A 21,374-nucleotide genomic window follows, 5' to 3' on the forward strand; every position below is an offset into this window, starting at 1 on the left:
AGGTTGAATTACATATAAGAATAAGCCCTTATGAATAGTGAAATCTTGGTTTAGAAAAACCACCTTTTTTGGAAGAGCCCCAGGGTGGAAAGAAGTGACCCTGTTACTTAGATACAGATCTGAAACTACAAGCAGTCTCTCCCTTTTTAGTTTCTTGTCTTTCAAAATGTGTGATCCTGCTAAAACAGTCCTTAGTCAATTGAACATCCACTGAACAAAAACATAGATGGCATTTTGAGTAGGTAGGAGATATTGAGAACTTTTTAGATGAGGCTTCTCTGTTTCATGCTAATTGTATTTGATCACTGATATCTTGAGAGCAGTGCAAGGTATTCATGGGAGTTGGAACTAACATGTATCAACAGTCTGATGTAAGAAATAATTTCTAGCCACCTTGTATTTGCTGACAACAGATGAGAAACAGTGCTGTGCAAATATAATAGGAAAATCCCTTTTGGGCCTCCTGATGAATCATGTAGCAAAATGTGGGATTTGGGTACAATGATTGATTCATTTTTATTTCTTTATTGAAAAACATCAAGAGCTAAAGAAATGGAAGACTGAATGAGTTCATCTCAGATATTCAAAATTATAGACGCGAGGAAAAGAAAACGTCTATGGCAACCATTCTGAACTAATACGGAAAATGAAACATTACTTGATCTCAGATTACTTCTTTTAAATCAGCTTGGGAAATGACATAACCATATTTAATTCCTCCGAGAAGAATTGTTCGGTTCCAACCATCTGCTAAATTAAGCAGCAGTGATTATAATGAACATTTACAACAGACCTGATTCAAAAGGGGATAATAACTTTATGTATAAAACAAAGTCCTGGGGGGTAGTTGCAATCTCGAAGATGAAGATCAAAATTAGGAGAACAGATTTTTCAGTGCATTGGAAATCTAAGGGTGGTGAAGGTCAAAGTGCACCTCACATTTCCTTAAATTCTTTATTTCGTTGTAGGAAAAACAGCCACCAAGTTCCAGCAAACTACCAGTTTTCCAGATTCTTTCTTTTACCGTGTTTCATTAGACCCCAAATTTTCTTTATGTTTTTCTTTTTCCAGGTGGTAATATAGATTTTGTTTCTTCATTCTTTATTTTCCCCTTCTCTGTACAGGGGAAAGAATCTCCACCATAACTTCTGACAAATGTAAGAAGACCCAGCAAATTAAAATAGCCAGTAAATACTGCCAAGTACCAGTAACCCTGGGAGATGTATGATTAATTAGTCTAACAGTTCTCTTCTTTGGTCCTTAAATGGATGTTCGATGTTTCTGTGGCTTTCTGGCAGTGTTTATGTATATGTGCAAGTCCACACACATTTTCCATGGAGCCAGTTGCCTTGGATCAGTATTACTGAGGTAAAATAATAATAATAATAATAATAATAATAATAATAATAATAATAATAATAAAAGAAGAAGAAGAAGGGGAAGAGGAAGAAGAAGGAGTTGTTGTTTTTTGGCCTTGCCTGCCCTGCAATGTTGCCTATCTCTGTTCTTCAACCAGGAACCTATTTTTATAGCACAGGGTCACATTATTAAATATTGACTGGACTCCTCATCAAAAAAGAAACATAATGTGTTCGTGTGCAGCCCCAAATTCACAGAAAATAAAATCCCTTAGAAGTTCTTTTCTCTCCAAATGCCAACAAAGGTAATATGGTAGTGGCACTAGGGCATCTGAGAGAGAACTAATTTATGTTTTAGATTTTCAAAGTCATAGTTCTAATTATGTGGCTTCCCCACTGACAGAATATGAAAGCCCGGTAAAAGACCGACCTCCCTCTCCTTCCCTATGCTCACACCCACCACCACTGCAAAAGATACTGAGTCTTTGCAATAGTCTCACTTATGAAACTCCTTAACTGCACTTATGGTCTATGGAGCAAAGAAGTCTGAAAATTGATTAAAAGCACTCATTATTGTAATTATATTTAGAGATGTGATTGGCAGGGCAGATCCCAGTGAAAATGCAAATACTTTTTCCTACTCTAGCCACATGCTTACATATTAATTTGGTAGAATTAAAAATTTTGAGATTGCGTAATGCAAATAATATTCAGATTAGGAGTCCTAATGAGTTTAATAAACACAGAGCTCCTAAATGTTCTTCATTCCTTTTATATCATTAACTGTACCCAGTGGAGTCAGTGAAGGTTTAACAAGGCTTTCTTCCTCTTTCTGGGATCGGCATCCTTAATGCTGCATTGAGATGATTCATTTTAGATAATATTGAACTTTGTGAGACCCAAAGATCTATGAGAAAATATCCGCCTATTACTCATCAATCCACCTACCTATCCATCCATCCATCCAAAACACGTACTCATTCAACAAATACTTCTTAAATCACTACCATGTTCCAGGCACATAGTGAGCAAGAAAGATATAGTTCCTTCCCTCATGTGCCTTATAGTCAAAATAGAAAAGATGGAATACTGAAAAGAATGATTGATCAGATACTTTTGACAGACACTGCGTGAGGTTCAACAACGAGGCAGAAATTTCACTGGTGTGCCCCTCCTCGTGCTGTTGTAACCAGAGCAAATGGACTCCTAGTCTTTCTAAGGCTCCAGCAGCGACTCTGGGGCAGAGGTCTCTAGACCGCGGAAACCGCATTGCGGGTGTGGCATGTATCTCTGTGGTAACCAGGCAGGATGAATGCCATCGCTTAGATGATGGGCAGGAGTGTCAAGAAGAAGTAAGTGCTCAGTGAGAAAGCTGGGGGTGTAGCGCAGCCACACGAGTGATGGGTATTTTTGCTGAAAGACGGAGTATTTCTCACAGGGCAAATGTTAAATTGACTCTAGTTTTGCTTGTTTAAATAACAGGCAGTAGGGACTGTTACTTTGACTTTCAATAAGGCTGTATGGAAAGAAAGTGAATGCATATCAGCGGGAGAGAAGGGAATGGGAGAAATACTGATCCTGGATCTCCCTTTCCTCTTTAGAAGCAACAGCCGTCTGGGGTTTTGCTTCTTCCCCGGGCATTGCCAGTCACTGCTTGCAGGGCCCACGAGCTCTTCTTCCCTCCCCAGTCTGAGGATTCTCTCCTTCTCCCTCCCGCTCTGTCGCTGCAGATGCTGCTCTGGCAGACAGCAATAAATTTGCAAGTAAACAGGAATTTACAATCTACTTCAGTGTTTATATACTAAAAATTGTCTTTCTACTTAGCTTTCCCAACAGTTGGTCTATGCTGAACTGGCTCTTCAATTTTGAGGCAATATTTGCTCTGTCTTGAAGAAGAACCAGGTTCATAGCTGAGTGGATCTTCTGGAAATGAATGCATTCAATGAATTATTTATCAAAACTCTTGGGGATATAACCGTTGCCTTGACAATAACATAGTTTTTGAGTGAATTATGGGGTCTAGGATACTGGCCCCAAGGAATTTCTAAGGAGGGCAGGAAAGTAATATGTTTTATAACAGCACTAGGGTAAGAGCAAGAAAAGTGAGAGAGTAGTTTTAAAGAGCTTTTTAGGCTGTTTATGTTTTCATGATCTATGCCAGGTTTATATTCAAAAAGGGCATTCTGGCAGTGAAATAATTAACAAAATAACTAAAACAACTAGCCAAAATGTGGGAATTTAGTCAATTCAGTGACTTAGGATCAGCTAGACAAAAATAACTCATTTTATCAAAATCAAATTTTGGGGGGAGAGATATTTCCAGATGTTCTTATTCAGTTCTGCACACAAACATAGCATAAATAAGTATTTTCTTAAGAAATAGGACATTTGGGCTCAGTCGGTTAAGCATCTGCCTTTGGCTCAGGTCATGATCCCAGAGCCCTGAGATGGATCCCTGCATCAGGCTCCCTGCTCGATGGAGAGTCTGCTTCTCTTTCTCACTCTCCCTCTGTGCTCTCTCTCTCTCTCTCTCTCAAATAAATAAAATCTTAAAAAAAAATAGAACATTTGTAGCTGCTGCTAAGTTATAGACAAAGTTGAAAACAGATGTTTTCATGGAAAGTCATAGATTGTTTGCAAAGCTTGACCTGTCTTTGCCTTAGATCTGCCCTTATTTGAAGATTTAACGCGCCTTGCATGTCTGCATTTTAGATGCAACTAATAGCATATACCAGGGGCGCCTGGGTGGCTCAGTCGTTAAGTGTCTGCCTTTGGCTCAGGGCCTGATCCCAGGGTCCTGGGATCAAGCCCCACATCGGGCTCCCTGCTCCACTGGGAGCCTGCTTCTTCCTCTCCCACTCCCCCTGCTTGTGTTCCCTCTCTCGCTGGCTGTCTCTCTCTCTCTCTCTCTCTGTCAAATAAATAAATAAATAATCTTAAAAAAAATAGCGTATACCAAAAAGAAATAGCATATACCTAAGATTTACTTTCCAGCTCTGCCTCCTCACATGGAATTGTGACAATATTTTGCTCATCAAGTCTTCATTTTGTGATCTAGTGACAAAAAAATTTGTTTGCATGATAGGGCAGCAATATGAGTAAGAGTAATTTCTGTGACTCTTCCCCTACCCTCTCTGATAAATTGATACCTTCTCACAAGGACTGGTAAATGTAGGGTTCCTGACCAAGACATGACAGTCTACCATTCTGATCACTTCCCTGATTGTCCCAGTGATGGCTCCTGCCCTTCAGAAGTCTAGTGTTTGATTCCAGATCTGGTTGGTCCTGCTTACTGCTTAGACCATTGTGTGTCCAGTCCCTGTACCATCCTACAGCAACTGTGACACCAGATAGATAGTGGAAAGTTGATTTAGTATCTAGATTACATGGACTTCCATGGGTCACAAGGCCTTGCTGCTCTATGCTCTCAGTATTTTACAGATCTCTGGTAATGTGACTCTCATTTTATTATTATTTTTAAAACTTTAATGCCTTTTGCCCTAGATCTCCATTGGTCTACTGGGGGTTGGGAGCTGGACTGTAGGATCCAGAATCCCCTACCTAGCATTACTCACAAATGTTTCTCTGACCCTTTCATTCTCCAGTGGCTCTTCATTGCACACCTATGTACCACGCATTGTGCTGGGTGCTGGAAGTAGAGTTTTTGCCCTAAGGGGCCTAGAATACACCATATATTCATATTATATATAATATGTATTAAATATATATTATATTGTTTATAATTTAAACAATGAATTATTGTTTAAAGATAGATGTTGAAGAAATAGTTGCAAATGGAAGTGTTGTTTCAAAACAGGAAGTAGCACCACGTGAAGGAATAATGAGGGAAAATTAATCTCAGAAGGTCAGGGAAGTATTCCTGAGGAAGTAATATCTAGGCTAAGATCTGAGAGATAAGAAGAAATTAAATAAGTAAGTGGCTGTGAGAGAAATTGGGGAAAAAAACAATGATGCCTCAAGGAGAGGGAAAGTGTGTAAAGACCCTATAGTCAGAGAGAGTGAGCCCATCTGAGGAGGTCAGATAAGAGCAGTATGCTTTCTTCAGTGAGACTGGAAAGGTCAAAGATAATGAGAAACCATTGAAAGCCTTATTAAAAGTACTTTAAATTATGAAATATTCTAAAATTACAAAATAATGTAAAAAACAACACATTAGGTAACTCTGTGGTCATCATGAAGCATATTATTTTGCATTTACTTCACTTTTTTTTTTGTTTTAGAAATAGAAGTTTTCATTTCAGCTAAAATTTCAAATCCATATCCTTTCTCCTCCCTTTCTTTCTAGATAACCACAATCCTAAAGTTAGAGTGTATCATTCCTGTGCAATGATGAGGTATCTAGTGGAGCTCAAAATATATAATCCCTATGGCCCTGCAGTTTGTCTTCCTGCTGTTTTAGAGAAACCCTCACACGTATACACGAGAGACATTTTCAAGAAACTTACTCACGGCATTGTTCACTGCAATAAAAAAAAGTAGTACTAACATAACAGCCCTCAGTAGAAGGATGAATAAAGAAACCCTGGTTTAGTTGCACAATGGAACCCTATTCATCAGTTGAAAAAAATGCCTTAGAGCTTATGAATTGATGAGGATAACATTAAAAAATGAGATGCTTAGTTAAAATGGCAAGTTCCAGAAGAATATATAGTATATATTTCACATATGAAAAATTTAAAAACATAAATAAAATAGTATCTATTATTTATGGAAGCAGACATGTGTAGTAAAAATATAAAAACATTGAAGACTTCTAAGCAGGGAGATATACAGTAGAAACTGCATTTTTTTTTTTTAAGATTTTATTTATTTATTTGACAGAGATAGAGACAGCCAACGAGAGAGGGAACACAAGCAGGGGGAGTGGGAGAAGCAGGCTCATAGCAGAGGAGCCTGATGTGGGGCTCGATCCCATAACGCCGGGATCACGCCCTGAGCCGAAGGCAGACACTTAACCGCTGTGCCACCCAGGCGCCCCAGAAACTGCATTTTAAAAGCTCAGTCTGGCTATGGTTTTAACAATGCAATCACAAATGTAGACCAGTAAGGAAACCATTACGGTAGGGTAATTGGACAATGACTGTAACTCTGATTAGGGAGAAATGTAGACCGACCTATTTAAAAGGTAGAATTTTTAGGATACGGATTTAGGGTATGAGGGTGTGAGGGAAGGAATCGAGCGACTTTCAAGTTCCTGGCTTGAATGCTTTGGTCATTTGTGCTTCTATTTACTGATTCGGAAGACAAAGACTGGGGTGACAATTTTGCGAATGAGCAGAGGTCAAAACCAGTTTTTGAAAAATTAATTTGGGTTTCTTTCCCTAAGCAGAGATGTCAGGGATGTATGGGAAATGGGTCTAATGGTCAATAAAGAATTCAGAAATGAAGATGGTTTATGAATCATCAGCATATAATGTGGAAGCTAATTAATTTTGATTAGATAGAGTGCACGGATGTGAAGAAAATATGGCCTACGAGCTCTGCGAGACACTATGATGTCATGCTTGCAATGGAAGCTGAGAAGGAAAGGCCATAGAAATAGGGGGAAAAGGGAGGGAGGGAATATGGAGTCAGGAAGGCCAAGGAAACAAATTATTTCCAGAAAAAGGTTGTAGCTGTCAGTTTTGAATGCTGATGATACTTCAAACAAGAGAAGGAATGGAAAGTATCTGTTGTATTTTGCTATGTACAAGTCATTGGTAATCTGAAACCGAGGATTTTCAGTGTTAATTATACTTCAAATGCATACATACATGCATACATATGTGAACATTTTCAGAAGAATGTTTGGGCTAAAAGCTATTGTAGGGTAGGTTGACAAGTGGAGGAGTGGGAATGGAGACAACAAGATGTACAGACATCTTGAGTAGTTTGGGAAGGAAAGGACAAAAATAGGTAGGTGCTGCAGGCCTAGGAGGAGGTAGGGCGAAAGGAATAAGTGTTTTGTTTTTCATATATTTGTTTCTTTAAGGTGAGGCAAATTTGAACGTGTTTAACTGCTGCTGGAAAGGATTCAGTAAAGAGGGAGAAGCTGAAGATGTGGGACAAAGAAGATAACCGGTGGGTGAGTTTCCCCCCAAACTGGGAAGTTAAATCCAAATCATTCAACTGTGGTTTGTTGTTGAATTTATTGACAAATGAATTAGAAGAAGGATGTCGTTTCTCCTGAGACAGCAGTAAAGGGAACAGGGATGTGTGTGGAGGTCAATAGGTTTACTGATTTGGGTAGTGGGAAGTTGAGGGTTTTCATATCTGCTTGCTTCTAATATCTGAGTTGAGAGGTAAAAACATCTGAGGAGAGAAAGGGAGTGGAGAGGGGTTAGAGGTATTAGGAGAGCAGAGTTTGCAATAGTTGTTGGGGAGGATGGGAATGAATGCTGGATAGGGAAACAACAGAGAATTTCCGTCACTGTTTAGTTCCAAGTTGAGGTTAGAGATTTTGGATTTATGGTGGTGCTAATCTCCTTGGACCGCACTGTGTATCTACACTCTATTCCCTTTGGATTAATTCTTTCACAAGAGTCTCCTCATTTCCTCCTACAGGCAGACTACCCTTCCAGATGTGCCACACATGGCTAAATTTACAGTCAATATAAAGCACTGGTCAGCTTCTGGGAACCCATATTACTTTCCTAAACTATGTCCAGCATAGTTGAAAAGCCCTATATGATGGTGATATTCTAAAGCTTAACTATTTCTAAGTGTTTTGTAGGCATTCATGAGCTTCGAAATTCGTTGTGTTTTTAAGCACTGAAGGAACACATGGGTATTTCAAAGCTCTCTATAATGACAATGAGTCTTTTAGTCTATAAAAGACTGAAGATTTCCATTTTTTATGAACAGTTACATAGCCTGTGACACAGGTTTCATCAACTGTGTGCTAGAAATAAATCTGCGATGTGCCTCTAGAGTGTGGCGATGTTTATCTTGTGCACATTTTTATTGCTGTTGTCATTAGGCATATTTTTAATATGGGAAAATGTAATAGGTCTTCAAAAGTCTGAGAACACTGAGGAAGATTCTAGTATGGTTACTGTGGTCTGATTGACTCAGCAGCATATTGACACACATTTGGTTTTCCATATATTCAAAAGAACCAATGTTTTCTTTTTAAAAGTGACTTCATCTTCCATCATAAATGTCTCTACTCTAAGGTCTGGTGAGAGAATCCTTGGAAACCAAAGAACATTTAGTCATTTAGTGTGTACGTGGGTGTTTTTCTCTTTAATTTATGAAGTCCTTTGAGCGAGTAAATTAAAAAGTAGTGTGTTAGTATTCCACATTTGAGAATTTGTTTTATAAGCAAGTTTATAATTTATGGTGTTTGTGATCTTCTTTGAAACTTTTAGTTATATCTATGCCGTGCAAACTAGTTGAACCATTTTTTGCTGGATTTTGATCAGAAGGGTATAGAATGATCTCCAGTTGTGGAGTAAGAAAACTTGGTTCTAGTTTCAGCTCTGATACTAACAACTGTAACCTTGAGTAACTCTTTGTCTGAACCCATTTCCTAACCTGTGAAAAGAGGAATTTTACTAGGTAACTTTTAAAAATATTTTTCAGATCTGAATGTCAGTTTTAGGAGTTGATACAGCTGTTTGGCAGCATAAAAAAAGGGCTAAATATTGTTAAGGTTATTAATTCTTACATGACACAATTAAAAATGTGCATGTTCAAGCCTGGGGTTTAAGGCCATAGTATTCATTCATTCACTAATACTTTTATTAAAAGTGAATATCAGAAATTTGGGGAGTAATGATGAACAAGAAATGTATCAGTCCTCAGGCACTTCTCATTGTACCTGAGAAGAAAGACATGTCAGATAATTATTGGAATAAATACAAGTGATCCTGCGATAGTATCTATCTCAACTTTCTCCTCTTAGCATATCCAACTTCCTATGTGGAATCATTTGGTTATCTTACAGCACTTCAAACTCACCCAATTGACTGCACTCTGCTCTCAAAACCTTTTCTTCCTATTTTTTTTTTTTTTAATAACACCAGAATTCACTGACTTTCTCAAGTAGAAATCTAGGAGTATTGCCTGATTTCTTCCTCTTCATTATTTGCCTCTAATCCATCAGCAATTACATTCAGAGCTTTCAGTTCCCAAGGCTACCACCCTAGTCCACCATCATTCCTTTCCTGGGCCCCTGTAAGAACCTCCTTTGTGCTCCCTACTTCTATTTTTGTCCCATTCCATCCTATTCCCAAAATGGAAACAAGAGTGAAGTGTGAAAAATATAAATTAAATCTGGTACCTCCATTCTTGGAACCTCTGTTGACTTCCTATTCTATCTCACATGAAAGCCAAGTACTGGCATGATCTGCCCCTTCCTACATCTCAATATCATCATGGCACTTTCCCTCTTGACCATAAAGCTTCAGCCTGGTTTCAATTTTGATAGCTTTTTCTCAGAGATGACTTAGTTTACTCTCTAGATTGTACTTTCTCACCTCTTTTTGTATTTTACTACTACCTACTCTTTTTCCTTCACAGCACTTACCATAACTTCTCACTCGATCATATTTTTATTCCCTTATTTATTGTTTGACTCCCCCACTAGAACGGCTTCTCTATTAAGGGCAAGAAATTTGTTAGTTTCACTTAGTTAGGAGCTTCATGGTCCTTATTGTGTAACTCATGAAATATTACTTGAAAAAGATCAGCCCAGTTATTATGACTTTTTTCTATTTTGCGACCTGAAAATATTGACGAAATGAAAGCAACAGGCATTTCTTGACATTTCTTATTAATAATGTATCTAAGGCTGTTGCCAGTTACGCAAAGATTGGCATGATTAAAATAACAATTTACAATTTGTTTATTATCACATTTTTCATTCTTTAAAACCATGCATTTATGGAGAACCATAAAAAGAGAAATTCTTAATTCAACCAAGTCCAATTCTATTTTAGTAGTTGTTCATATAGCAAGTTGTGGAAGAGTTTTAATTAGCAATGTATTTAATTTTTCACACCATTCAACTTTTATTCTTGTACTCTTTTTTTTTTTTTTTAAAGATTTTATTTATTTATTCGACAGAGAGAGACAGCCAGTGAGAGAGGGAACACAAGCAGGGGGAGTGGGAGAGGAAGAAGCAGGCTCATAGCGGAAGAGCCTGATGTGGGGCTCGATCCCATCACGCCAGGATCATGCCCTGAGCTGAAGGCAGACGCTTAACTGCTGTGCCACCCAGGCGCCCCTTATTCTTGTACTCTTAAAAATGTAAACAATTACATTCCTTCTGATTAATTTTTCACTCATAAAAGCCTAAGTACTAATATGCTGGTAAATTGCCATCAGTTTTAGCGTGAAGTAATTTACTTATTTTTGGTCTTTCCTATTACATTGTGATCGTATTTATTTTTACATAAGATCTAGCATCACATCATAATAATTAATTAATTAATCTTGTATTTTTAAAAATTATTAAAGAGAAGGAAGGAGATACAAAAATACTTGTTCATTTTTATAGTCATTTGGAATTAATGAAAACTTGTGGGTAATACAAATTAAATGCCTTCAGATATATGGCTCTGGACAGTTCACATTTTGTAATAATCAAGTATAGCATACTTTCAATATTAAGTAGACAGTCAGCTACTTAGCGTCTGTTATTATAGAGCTGTCTCTCTTTTGTGTTTTTCTCATTTCCTAAAATATTCATAGCTCTCTAAGAAGACGCAACACATCTCTAGCCCTCTTAGTATGTAAGAGTCTATCACATAATGGGTGCCTACTACAATTTTATTGACCTGAAGTGAAATAGTTCTTCAAGTTATTATTCAGTCTTGCAATGCTTATACTCTGTGCCATAGGAATTATTAAAACATCTGAATTCTTTATTTTTTTTGTATTATAAAAATAGGATAATCACTAACATCTTTAGTAATTTTAGTTCGAGTTACTTGGTGTGGGATGCCCATGTTATGAAGTCAAAAGCATAGAAGTGTATACAGAGAAAAACAAACTTCTGTCTCACTTCTCTTCCCCAGCAGCTCTGTACCTCTCTCTAGGGATTTTTTTTACCATCCGTTTCTTCATATTTTCAGAGGTATTCTACAGAATCCAGGTGAATGTGCATATTCTTTTTATGTTTACAAGTTAGAGATTTTGCTTTCATCATTTTTCAATATATCTTACATCTGTAATAATATATGGAGAGTTCCTCATTCTTTTTATGACTGCATAGTATCATTGCAGGTGGCTGCAATATTGTATTAACTAAGCCTGTATTAATAGATATTTCAGTGACTTTCAATATTTTATTACAAAACTGCTTGTTTTCATCCATTTAGTTGGCTATAACAAAATATCACAGACTGGGTGGCTTATAAACAACAGAAATTTGTTTCTCACAGTTTTGGAGGCTGGAAGTCCAAGATTAGGATGCCAGCATGCCCTCTTCCAGGTTGTAGAATTCTCCTTGTGTCCTCACATAGAAGAAGGGACAAAGGAGCTCTTTGGAGTCTCTTTTATAAGGGGTTTATTTTATTAGTGGGGATACAATGAGACTGTAGCACTGCTCTACTGAATATACATGTATGTTTGTGTGTGTGTGTATAATTTCACACATGCACATATACCTGTACACAGAATATTTAGAAATAGATTGCTGTGTCAAAAGCTATGTGCATTTTAAGTTGAACAGAAAATGCCACAGAGATTTAATGCCACCAATTTACACGTAGATTAACAATACATAAGGATTCTTTTTTTTTCTACCTCATCAAGAAATTGTGGATCAGGGGCGCCTGGGTGGCACAGCAGTTAAGCGTCTGCCTTCAGCTCAGGGCGTGATCCCGGCGTTATGGGATCGAGCCCCACATCAGGCTCTTCTGCTATGAGCCTTGCTTCTTCCTCTCCCACTCCCCCTGCCTGTGTTCCCTCTCTCGCTGGCTGTCTCTATCTCTGTCGAATAAATAAATAAAAAAAAATTGTGGATCAAAATTTTGAAATTTGTTAATTTAATGATACTATTATTTTTTAGACGTGGATCTAGGACTTCTCGTCTATGCAGTAAGATATGAATCAGAAACAAGAGGAAATAATTTTTATATTTCTTTTGAATTTCCCATATAATCTGTCATACTGCTTAAGACATTGCTTAAAAATCTACCTTGTTTTCCAGTAGTAACAAAGGTGCTGTGCAAATCTATCATAAATTTTTACCTAGTCTTCTTGTGCTTAATGGCATACGTTTGTTCGTGTATGAACTAAGTCTGTGGCCATGGAACTTTCGAAGAAAGTCTAATTGATCTGTAGAGGATTTTAATGCATTTTTTCCTGACCTCTTTACAATGACATTCATATCAACTAAAAGAATTCAGCACATGTTGGTCATTATTACCAGTTCAATATGAAAATTCATATCCTGAATAGTACCAATCTCTTAAAAGTTGTGGTTCATTTCTAATGTTATTTTTCTCTTCTTTTTTTTTTTTTTTCTATCACTGCATAATGTGTCACTGATAGAAAAGTTCAGTGATAGGTTTCCATGTTAAACAGCCATTTAAAAGCTCAACATTTGAAGAAGTTCATTATCTACACACATATATTCTTCATTGAACTAATTTATAAATGTCATAATAATCTTAGAAAACATTTTAATTTCTATTAGCACAGGACTATTTAAATCTCAAAAGACTAGAGAATGCATGCATAATCTATCCCTTTTCTTTTTCTCAGAATAAGTGAGTTGTACACTTATTTTTTTTATTTTTATGTCTTTAGGTGGGGGTAGATGCAGAGGAAAAGGGAGAGAGAGAATCTTAAACAGGCTCCCTGCCAAGCGTGGAGCCTGATGCATAAGATCATGACCTGAGCCAAAATCAAGGGGCCATCACTTAACTGACTGAGCCACCCAGGTGCCCCAGTCTGTTCCTTTTCTAAACATACCCTTTTGGAGTCGCATGACCTGTGTCAGGCAAGCTCTAAGAATCCTTTACAATAGTACTTTATCAGATCTATACCACAAATACTTGCTTATTTGTATAGTCATATTCATATATTCAATCACTTATTAACAATTACTCAAAATATTTCACTGAGTTGAGTTCTGTGGGATTTTTAAAAAGATTTTCATTTATTTATTTATTTGAGAGTGCGAGAGAGAGAGAGAGAGAGAGAGAGAGAATGAGTGAGGAAAGGGGGTAGAGGGGGAGGAAGAAGCAGTCTACCCACTAAGCAGGGAGCCAATGTGGGGCTTGATCCCAGGACCCCAGGATCATGACCTGAGCTGAAGGCAGATGCTTAACTGACTGAGCCACCCAGACACCAGAGTCTTCTGTGATTTAAAAGAGATTATTAAGGGGCACTAAGGTAGCTCAGTGAGTTAAATGATGGACTCTTCGTTTTGGCTCAGATCATGATCTCAGTGTTGTGAGATCAAGTCCCGTGCTGGGCTCTGTGCTCAGTGTGAAGTACGCTTGGGATTCTCTCTCTCTTTTCCTCTGCCCCCTCCTGCTCATGTGCGCGCTCTCTCTCTCTCTCTCTCAAATAAATAAATCTTTAATAAAAAAAATACAAGAGATTATTAAATATATATTGCTTGTCTTTGGAGAGCTCACATTTTCAAATGTTGGAAGGACATAGAGACCATGTCAATACTTTCACTGGGAATTTTGTTTGTACTCTGAGTTTCCTTTTAAAACTGAGATTAGATGGATAGACAAATATATCTGTATCTGTATGCGTATCTATCTATACATGTATAAAAAGAGAAATGATAAAGTAATGAAAATAGATAGTAGTAGAGAAGACATAAAAATAGGGAAAATCCCATCCATTATACTTTTAGGGAAAGGCAGCCACTATTAATAACTTGGCATACTGTATATCCTTTTAATCTTTTTTCTAGGTATATTTTATTTTGTTAAGATCAGACTATGATATTAAGTTTTGTTGTTTTCACTCAATGTGTAATAACTATTATTACAGTGCTTTTTAAAACCTATAAAATATTCCATCTATAGTTATATCATAATTTACTTACTATTACTCTAATTTTAAATACCTGGATTATTTTGACCCTATGTTAACATAAAACACACTGTGAACAGTATTTGGTGGTGTGTATCTGTGTCTGCATTTTTTTTCTTTTGAGTAAAATCATTGGACCTCATGATAGAGATATTTTTATGCATTTAAGATGTGTTCAATTAGCATTCAAAAATGTTACAATTTTTAATAGTAACTAAGTTTACTATGAGTACTTCAAGTATATTTTCTCATGACTCCTTTTTAGTAGGTATTATTATTATTGATCCTTTGAAAGTATTTGAAAGCTCAAGTAACATGGCCAATTTTACAAACATTTTTTGTGCTGGAACCAAGTTTCAAACCTAGATTTTTCTGACCATAAGAATATACTTTAACAGGGGGCACCTGGGTGGCTCAGTCGTTAAGTGTCTGCCTTCAGCTCAGGGCGTGATCCTAGCATTCTGGGATTGAGCCCCACATCGGGCTCCCTGCTCCCCTGGGAGCCTGCTTCTTCCTCTCCCACTCCCCCTGTTTGTGTTCCCTCTCTCACTGCCTGTCTCTCTCTCTTTGTCAAATAAATAAATAAAAAATCTTAAAAAAAAAAAGAATATACTTAACAGAAATTTGTTTTCTCACAGTTCTGGATACTGGAAGTCCAAGATCAAGATATTGGCTTCTTCTGAGACTTCTCTCCTTGGCTTGCTGATTGATGTCTTTTCACTGTGTCTTCACACGGTCTTTTCTGTGTACATGTCTGTTTTCTAATCTCCTCTTCTTATAAGGACACCAATCATATTGGATTAGACCTTATTTTACCTTAATTACCTCTTTAAAGACTTAACTATTATTATCTCTAGATGATATGACTGTACAGCTAGAACTATACCTCACCCTGAATTAGCTGAAAATCTCTTCAGATTTTGAGGTATTCTTTACAATATCTCATTTACATTGATTTTTCCTGCTTCTTTCTCTTTGTATATCTATAATTTTTTATCACATAGAAATATTTAGCCTGAGGATCAATTCACCTTGAAATAGGTTGTTTTATATAACGTAGTTTCTGAAATGTAGGTATTCACCCATTAATGGATCCTGAGATGTAGGCAATGGGTAAGACCAGTGTTTTGCATGAAACAGAATAGATCAGAAAAGAAATATTGCTTTGTAAAAGTTTTGCTTCAATTGTGTGTATGTATGGTAAGTTGCAATAAAGTGTATTTTTAATTTTAGGTATGTAACATAAATATTTTTTCCATCATAGCTTCTTTAGTGAAAAAACTTCTTAAACTTCCTTCAGCTGGGGGGTACAATTTATCCTGACAAATAGTCCATCCACTCCCCCACTTTATCACTGAAACCTCCAGGAATGTTATTATATGGCATAGACTGACCGTGGGACTCAGGCGAATCCATTGGTATCGGCAATTGCAATGGGACGGAGTGTACTAACTGCCCACATTAACTCTTAGCTTCACCTGTATCTTCAGTAGGAATCAGATGGTATTTCTCAGAGTTATTTTCTATCAAATTTGGGAGAATTTCCATCTCCCAAATGTTGAGCAATATCAGGTTACTTCTTAAACTTTTCCCTGACAGCCTTGTGGTCTGGTTCTAGGTGAACAGTGCTTGGGTGATCTGGTTATCTTGTTGTGTCATACTTCATCACATTAAATGCAGAATTGCAGGCCCAGGCTGGCTCTGAGGAGCCCTTCGCTTGGGATGGAAATTGATTCTCCATCCTGGGGACCTCAGTAATCAAGAAGCCAACCTTGGGTTGCCAACGCAGGCTAACATCAGCCTCCTGTTCTGGTGCTTTGTGTGATTTTCTTATTCCTTCAGCACGAACATTTTCTCCTTTTCTCCCTCTTCCTTCTGATTCAACTTCATTAATCTGTTAGAGCTATGTAGGCTCTGGGGAATCCTAAGCTTTTGCAGTCACTCATGCCAATGTTCTCATACTTCAGTTACTTTGACTTGTTCCAATCATTTCCAGTCCTTCAAACTTTCCCCACATAACCTTTCAAATCTTGCTACAAAAATCTTTTGATTCTGTATAAATGTTCCGAGCAAATCTCTCTCTAGTGTTCATATATGCTTATAAATATAAGAAACCACACGTCTCCATCTTTAGGCTCTTTTAAATGAAGTGCAGTTTTCTTCTATAGACAGCGCTTTGGGGGCATTGAGTTCCCAAATAATTATAATACTCAAATCCTATAAATTCTTTTTTTTTTTAAATATTTTATTTATTTATTTATTTGACAGAGATAGAGACAGCCAACGAGAGAGGGAACACAAGCAGGGGGAGTGGGAGAGGAAGAAGCAGGCTCATAGCGGAAGAGCCTGATGTGGGGCTCGATCCCATAACGCCGGGATCATGCCCTGAGCCGAAGGCAGACGCTTAACTGCTGTGCCACCCAGGCGCACCCAAATCCTATAAATTCCAAGTCATCCCTTTTACCTCTCTACTTGTGAGGCTTGATATACCAATACAATCCTCAGATTTATGTCCTAATCATGGTTCAGAAGGTAACATTCCATGTGTGTATCTGTTTTCAGGTTTTAGTATTTTAGGTGTATAACATACTAAATATAAATGTTACATACCAAAATAAGTATTTTCTGGAGCCCCAAGGTTTGTAGTCAGACTGAGCCAGATCATAACACCTCCAGAGATTTCAATGATAAAGGTAGCTAAATTATTCTACAACATAGAAAATAAGAGACACTGTAGGGAAAGATTTTTTTTTATTATGTTCAGTTAGTTACCATATAGTACATCATTAGTTTTTGAGTGTTCAGTGATTCATTAGTTGCATACAACAGTGCTCATCACAACACGTGCCTTCCTTAATACCCATCACCTGGCTACCCCATCCTCCCACCCCCCTCCCCTCTGAGACCCTCAGTTTGTTTCCTGGAGTCCATAGTCTCGTGTGGTTTGTCTCCTTCTCTGATTCCCCTCTTCAGTTTTCCCTCCATTCCTCTGTGGTCTTCCATGCTATTCCTTATGTTCCACATATGAGTGAAACCATATGATAATTGTCTTTCTCTGCTTGACTTATTTCACTTAGCATAATCCCCCCTAGTTCCATCCATGTCAATGCGAATGGTGGGTATTCATCCTTTCTGACTGTTGAGTAATACTCCATTGTATATATGGACCACATCTTCTTTATCCATTCATCTGTTGAAGACACCTCAGCTCCTTCTACAGTTTGGCTGTTGTGGATGGTGCTGCTATGAACATTGGGGTGCATGTGCCCCTTCTTTTCACTACATCCGTATCTTTGGGGGTAAATACGTAGTAGTCCAATTGCTTTGGGTTGCACTGAGAACAATCTGCACATTCAAGGAAACAAACAAATGAGAACACTAAGGTAAATTAATGCATTACACACATAATACCTACTGAACTTGAAAGCACAGACACTAATGTAGACCTTTGTCAAAGTTTGAGATTAGGGGGTGCCTGGGTAGCTCAGTAGGTTAAGTGTCCAGCTCTTGATTTCAGCTCGGGTCATGATCTCAGGGTCTGAGATTGAGCCCCAACATTGGGTTCTGTGCTTAGCACAGAGTCTGCTTGAGATTCTCTCCCTTTTCCTCCCTCGGCCCCCCCACCCCCGCTTTCTCTCTCTCTCTCTCAAATAAAGAAAAAAGAGTTTGAGATTAGATCAGTTATTCCCAAGTGAGTGTGATTTTGCCCTCCAAGAGACATTTGGCAATGTCTGGAGACAGTTTGGATGTCACAATTAATGGGGGAATGCTATTAACTCTAGTAGCTAACGCTTGCTGCCAAACTCATACAATGCGTTGGAAGGTCCCACAGTGAAGAGCTATCTAGTCCCCAGTGTCAGTATGCTCAGCTTGAGAAACCCTAGATTGGATGGAAATGGGGCTTACAAGACCTCTCACCTTGTCAAACTTTCTTAAAATTCATCTTAATTACCTCTACTCTCTGTCCTTGGCAGCTGTCACATCTGTTTCCACAACTCCAATCTTCAGGCTACTCCACCCATCCTCTCAGAGGCCACACTTCCTTTTCTCGTTTGGAACAATTTAGCAATGGCTTATTTCTCTTCTTGACTCTCAGCACCCCTGTGATCTCCAAAATTATCTTGCCACTCTACTCAGCAGGGCAAATGAGTTTCCTTGAGATCTGTTTTCCTTAGGGAGTTATGGAAAAGGGGTAAGGAGCATTGTAAATAATAAATGTGGTTTTCTCATATATATGGGAGAGTTAAGTTAATCTTAGAATTCATGAGTAATATCTTTCTTAATTTTATATTCGTTTTTTTCTATTCAAGTTTGTCATGCTTTCTACTTTGTTCTTTATTTGGGTAATTAAAAGGTAATAACTCAGCAGGTGGATTTTCCCCAGCTGTCAGAATTCCTGCTAAAATATGATTTAGAACACCTTGACTCAAAAGGGACCTGACAATTAAAGTGGTTTTTAAAAGAATTGCACAATGAATGTGCTTCTTTGGAAAGTTTATTTTCTATCCATTACTATACTTTGAAGTAGAATTACTAATTGTTATTCAGCTATATTTCATTACAGTTAATTGGCTTCCAACATTTGAAAATGATTTACTCCCACCACTTCAGAAGCTGCTAATAGCAGCCCCTAAATCACAATCTTGACAGAACAGCTTCATGTTCTTTCTTGATTATATTGTCTTTGCAATTCCAAATTTTACAAGGTGATTACTTCCTGAATTTTTGTGCTTTGTGAATTTTTTTTAGGAGGAGTGATGTGGTGATGTTCAAAGAATCTTGGTTTGAAATTAGAATCTTGAATCTTCCTCCTTCCTAAATGATATTCCCAGATTTTACCATTCAAAGAGTAACAGGCACAACTGATCTCTGGGAAAATGCAGGCAGACTTTTATAAGAGCATTTGTACATGAGTGGGCATAGAAGCACTTCAAAGATAAATTTGATTCCTCCTTGATGTCATCTGCATCATGGAAGTCAAATGAAAGCTACATACATCAAAATCATTGGAACCTCTGGCATTTTCAAGAGAAAAATAAGTAAGCAGATAATGGGGAATGGAGCAGTTACTATCTTTCATTAATAAATATTAAACAATCAGATTAAACCATGCTTCTGCTACTGGGTAACCCATGGGCAAATCAGTTTACTTTTTGAAACTTCTATAAAATGGGAACAGTAATGCCTACCAGGAGTGCCTCAGAGTGCTGAGTTCATTATTATCTTAAAAAATATTTATTGAAAATCATGAATGTAACAGACACTACAGTAGCTAAAACAGATATGGGGTGAACAAGGTAATCCAGGTCTTTGCTTTTTGTACCTTTTACTATCTAGCACTCTGCCGTTCAAAGAGCAATGTGCACTGGTAACTTTGGCACCCCCTGGGAGCTTGTTAAAAATCCAGAATCTCAGGCCTTCCTCAGGTGTCTGAATCAGAATCCATATTTTAACAAGATCCCCAGGTGATTCATATGTACATTAAAGTTTGATAAGAACTGGTCTAGCAGGTATTATGAAAACTAATTCTGAATTTCAGAAAGTGCTATGCAAATATTTTTAAAAGGCCAGTTACTCATAAAATAAGAAAAGGAAGATACAAATTGTATTTAAAATTTCAAAGAAATATATGCATATGTGCTTACTTAATCAGATAATTTCTGTTAAAATCATGGGGGAAAGATAAGTTGTAATTATTATTTATATTACTATTAGACATTCATTTTAACACCAAAGGAGTTAAAAATAATGTCAGGAAAATATATGAGATTTCTGGAGGAAACTATCCACTGAAGCTCACATAAAAGAAGACGAGAGATGAAGTTACCTGGTTCAAATCAGTCGAGGTCATTTTTGTAAAATACTATCTCATAGTACTTGGTCTTTGTGGAATTACAAACAAAAAACATGAAGGGAAAAACCTCTTTCCTTGTGGGGAAGAAAGTACAGTTAAGGCAGAGAATAAGGAACAAAGGGATGAGAAAGGAAATGAGAGATCACTTGAGACAAGAAAAGGGTCTGAAAGGGAACGAATAATTCAGAAACTATATACTGTGTCTCCTGTGGGTGCTCCAGACATCAAAAAGAAGTGTATTATATATCTCAGAGCTTGATATTCCTGAACAGTCATAACAACCACAAACTCCTGCCAGTAATTTAGCAGAGACACTATGTCAAGGACAAAATCCACACACACAACCTCATACTCAACCAAATTGCATGCAATTGCCTATGACAAGTCCTTGTTGGGATCCTCTTACCATGGCTAACATCCTCGGTATTCTAAACAGTGTCATGAAGGGGGAAAGGAGAAAAATATCCTGAGCCCAGGGCATACATTTTCTGTGGAAACAAACAAGAAAAAGATTGAATAGCTCTACAAGAAATTGTGGTTCATATGCAAAGACAGTTGTAAATTTTATAGACACTCTACATATAAAATACACACTGTCAAGCACTGTTTTCTAAAAGGTAAATAAATAACTGGACAAAGGTGACTTTTGTCATTATAGAGCAGTCAGCTTCAGTTTCAGTACCGAGATGATTCCAGAATCAACCCACCTATTATTGATTTTAAGCTTGCTAGAAGAAACAAGTACTGGAACACAGCCAAAGTATTGTGCCAACAATGTAGGATTAAACACTCTAAATTCTGCTTCTTGGGCAGTACACTATTAATCAAAGGACTGCTTACTAACAGAGGAGAACTGAATCCAGTTCACCTGTCCTTGGGTGGTGGTATTTACAGTGTGATACCAAAAGAGCAAATATTCATAAGACCATTAATATGTACCAGTTGTAGTGTGTGAGCAAGTTTTCAATCAAATTGAAGATATGAAAACCGTGGTAACAACTGAATGAATGTTAATCTTTCATGTGGAAACCAACCCCATACTTATCATAGGTCCTGTAAGTGGCCTCTGTAGCATCCCCATCATAATGTTATTGCTTAGATGTCAACAATAGTGAGACCCATTAATTGTAAGTCTATTGTGCGTCTCGAGTTTT

The 21,374-nt window shown here is 37.5% G+C and overlaps 1 protein-coding gene across 6 annotated transcripts in view; it reads left to right on the plus strand.

Moving 5' to 3' along the window:
• Positions 1-21,374, plus strand: part of TMTC2 (transmembrane O-mannosyltransferase targeting cadherins 2) — a 674,893-nt gene that overhangs the window by 408,025 nt on the left and 245,494 nt on the right. For 3 of the 6 annotated variants that reach the window (XR_004620732.1, XR_004620733.1, XR_004620731.1), the window contains exon 13: positions 7,351-7,439. Coding sequence is in view for 1 of the 6 variants with exons in the window: in XM_019800451.2 (XP_019656010.1) it covers positions 7,351-7,365 (15 nt within the window). In the remaining 5 variants the exon portion in view is untranslated. Of the gene's footprint in view, positions 1-1,124; positions 1,140-7,350; positions 7,542-21,374 lie in introns of those variants that run through there. The other 3 variants (XM_019800450.2, XM_019800451.2, XM_034643800.1) reach the window with 3 other exon arrangements.

This window comes from Ailuropoda melanoleuca, chromosome 15 (genome assembly GCF_002007445.2).
Source record: "Ailuropoda melanoleuca isolate Jingjing chromosome 15, ASM200744v2, whole genome shotgun sequence".
NCBI lineage: Eukaryota > Metazoa > Chordata > Mammalia > Carnivora > Ursidae > Ailuropoda > Ailuropoda melanoleuca.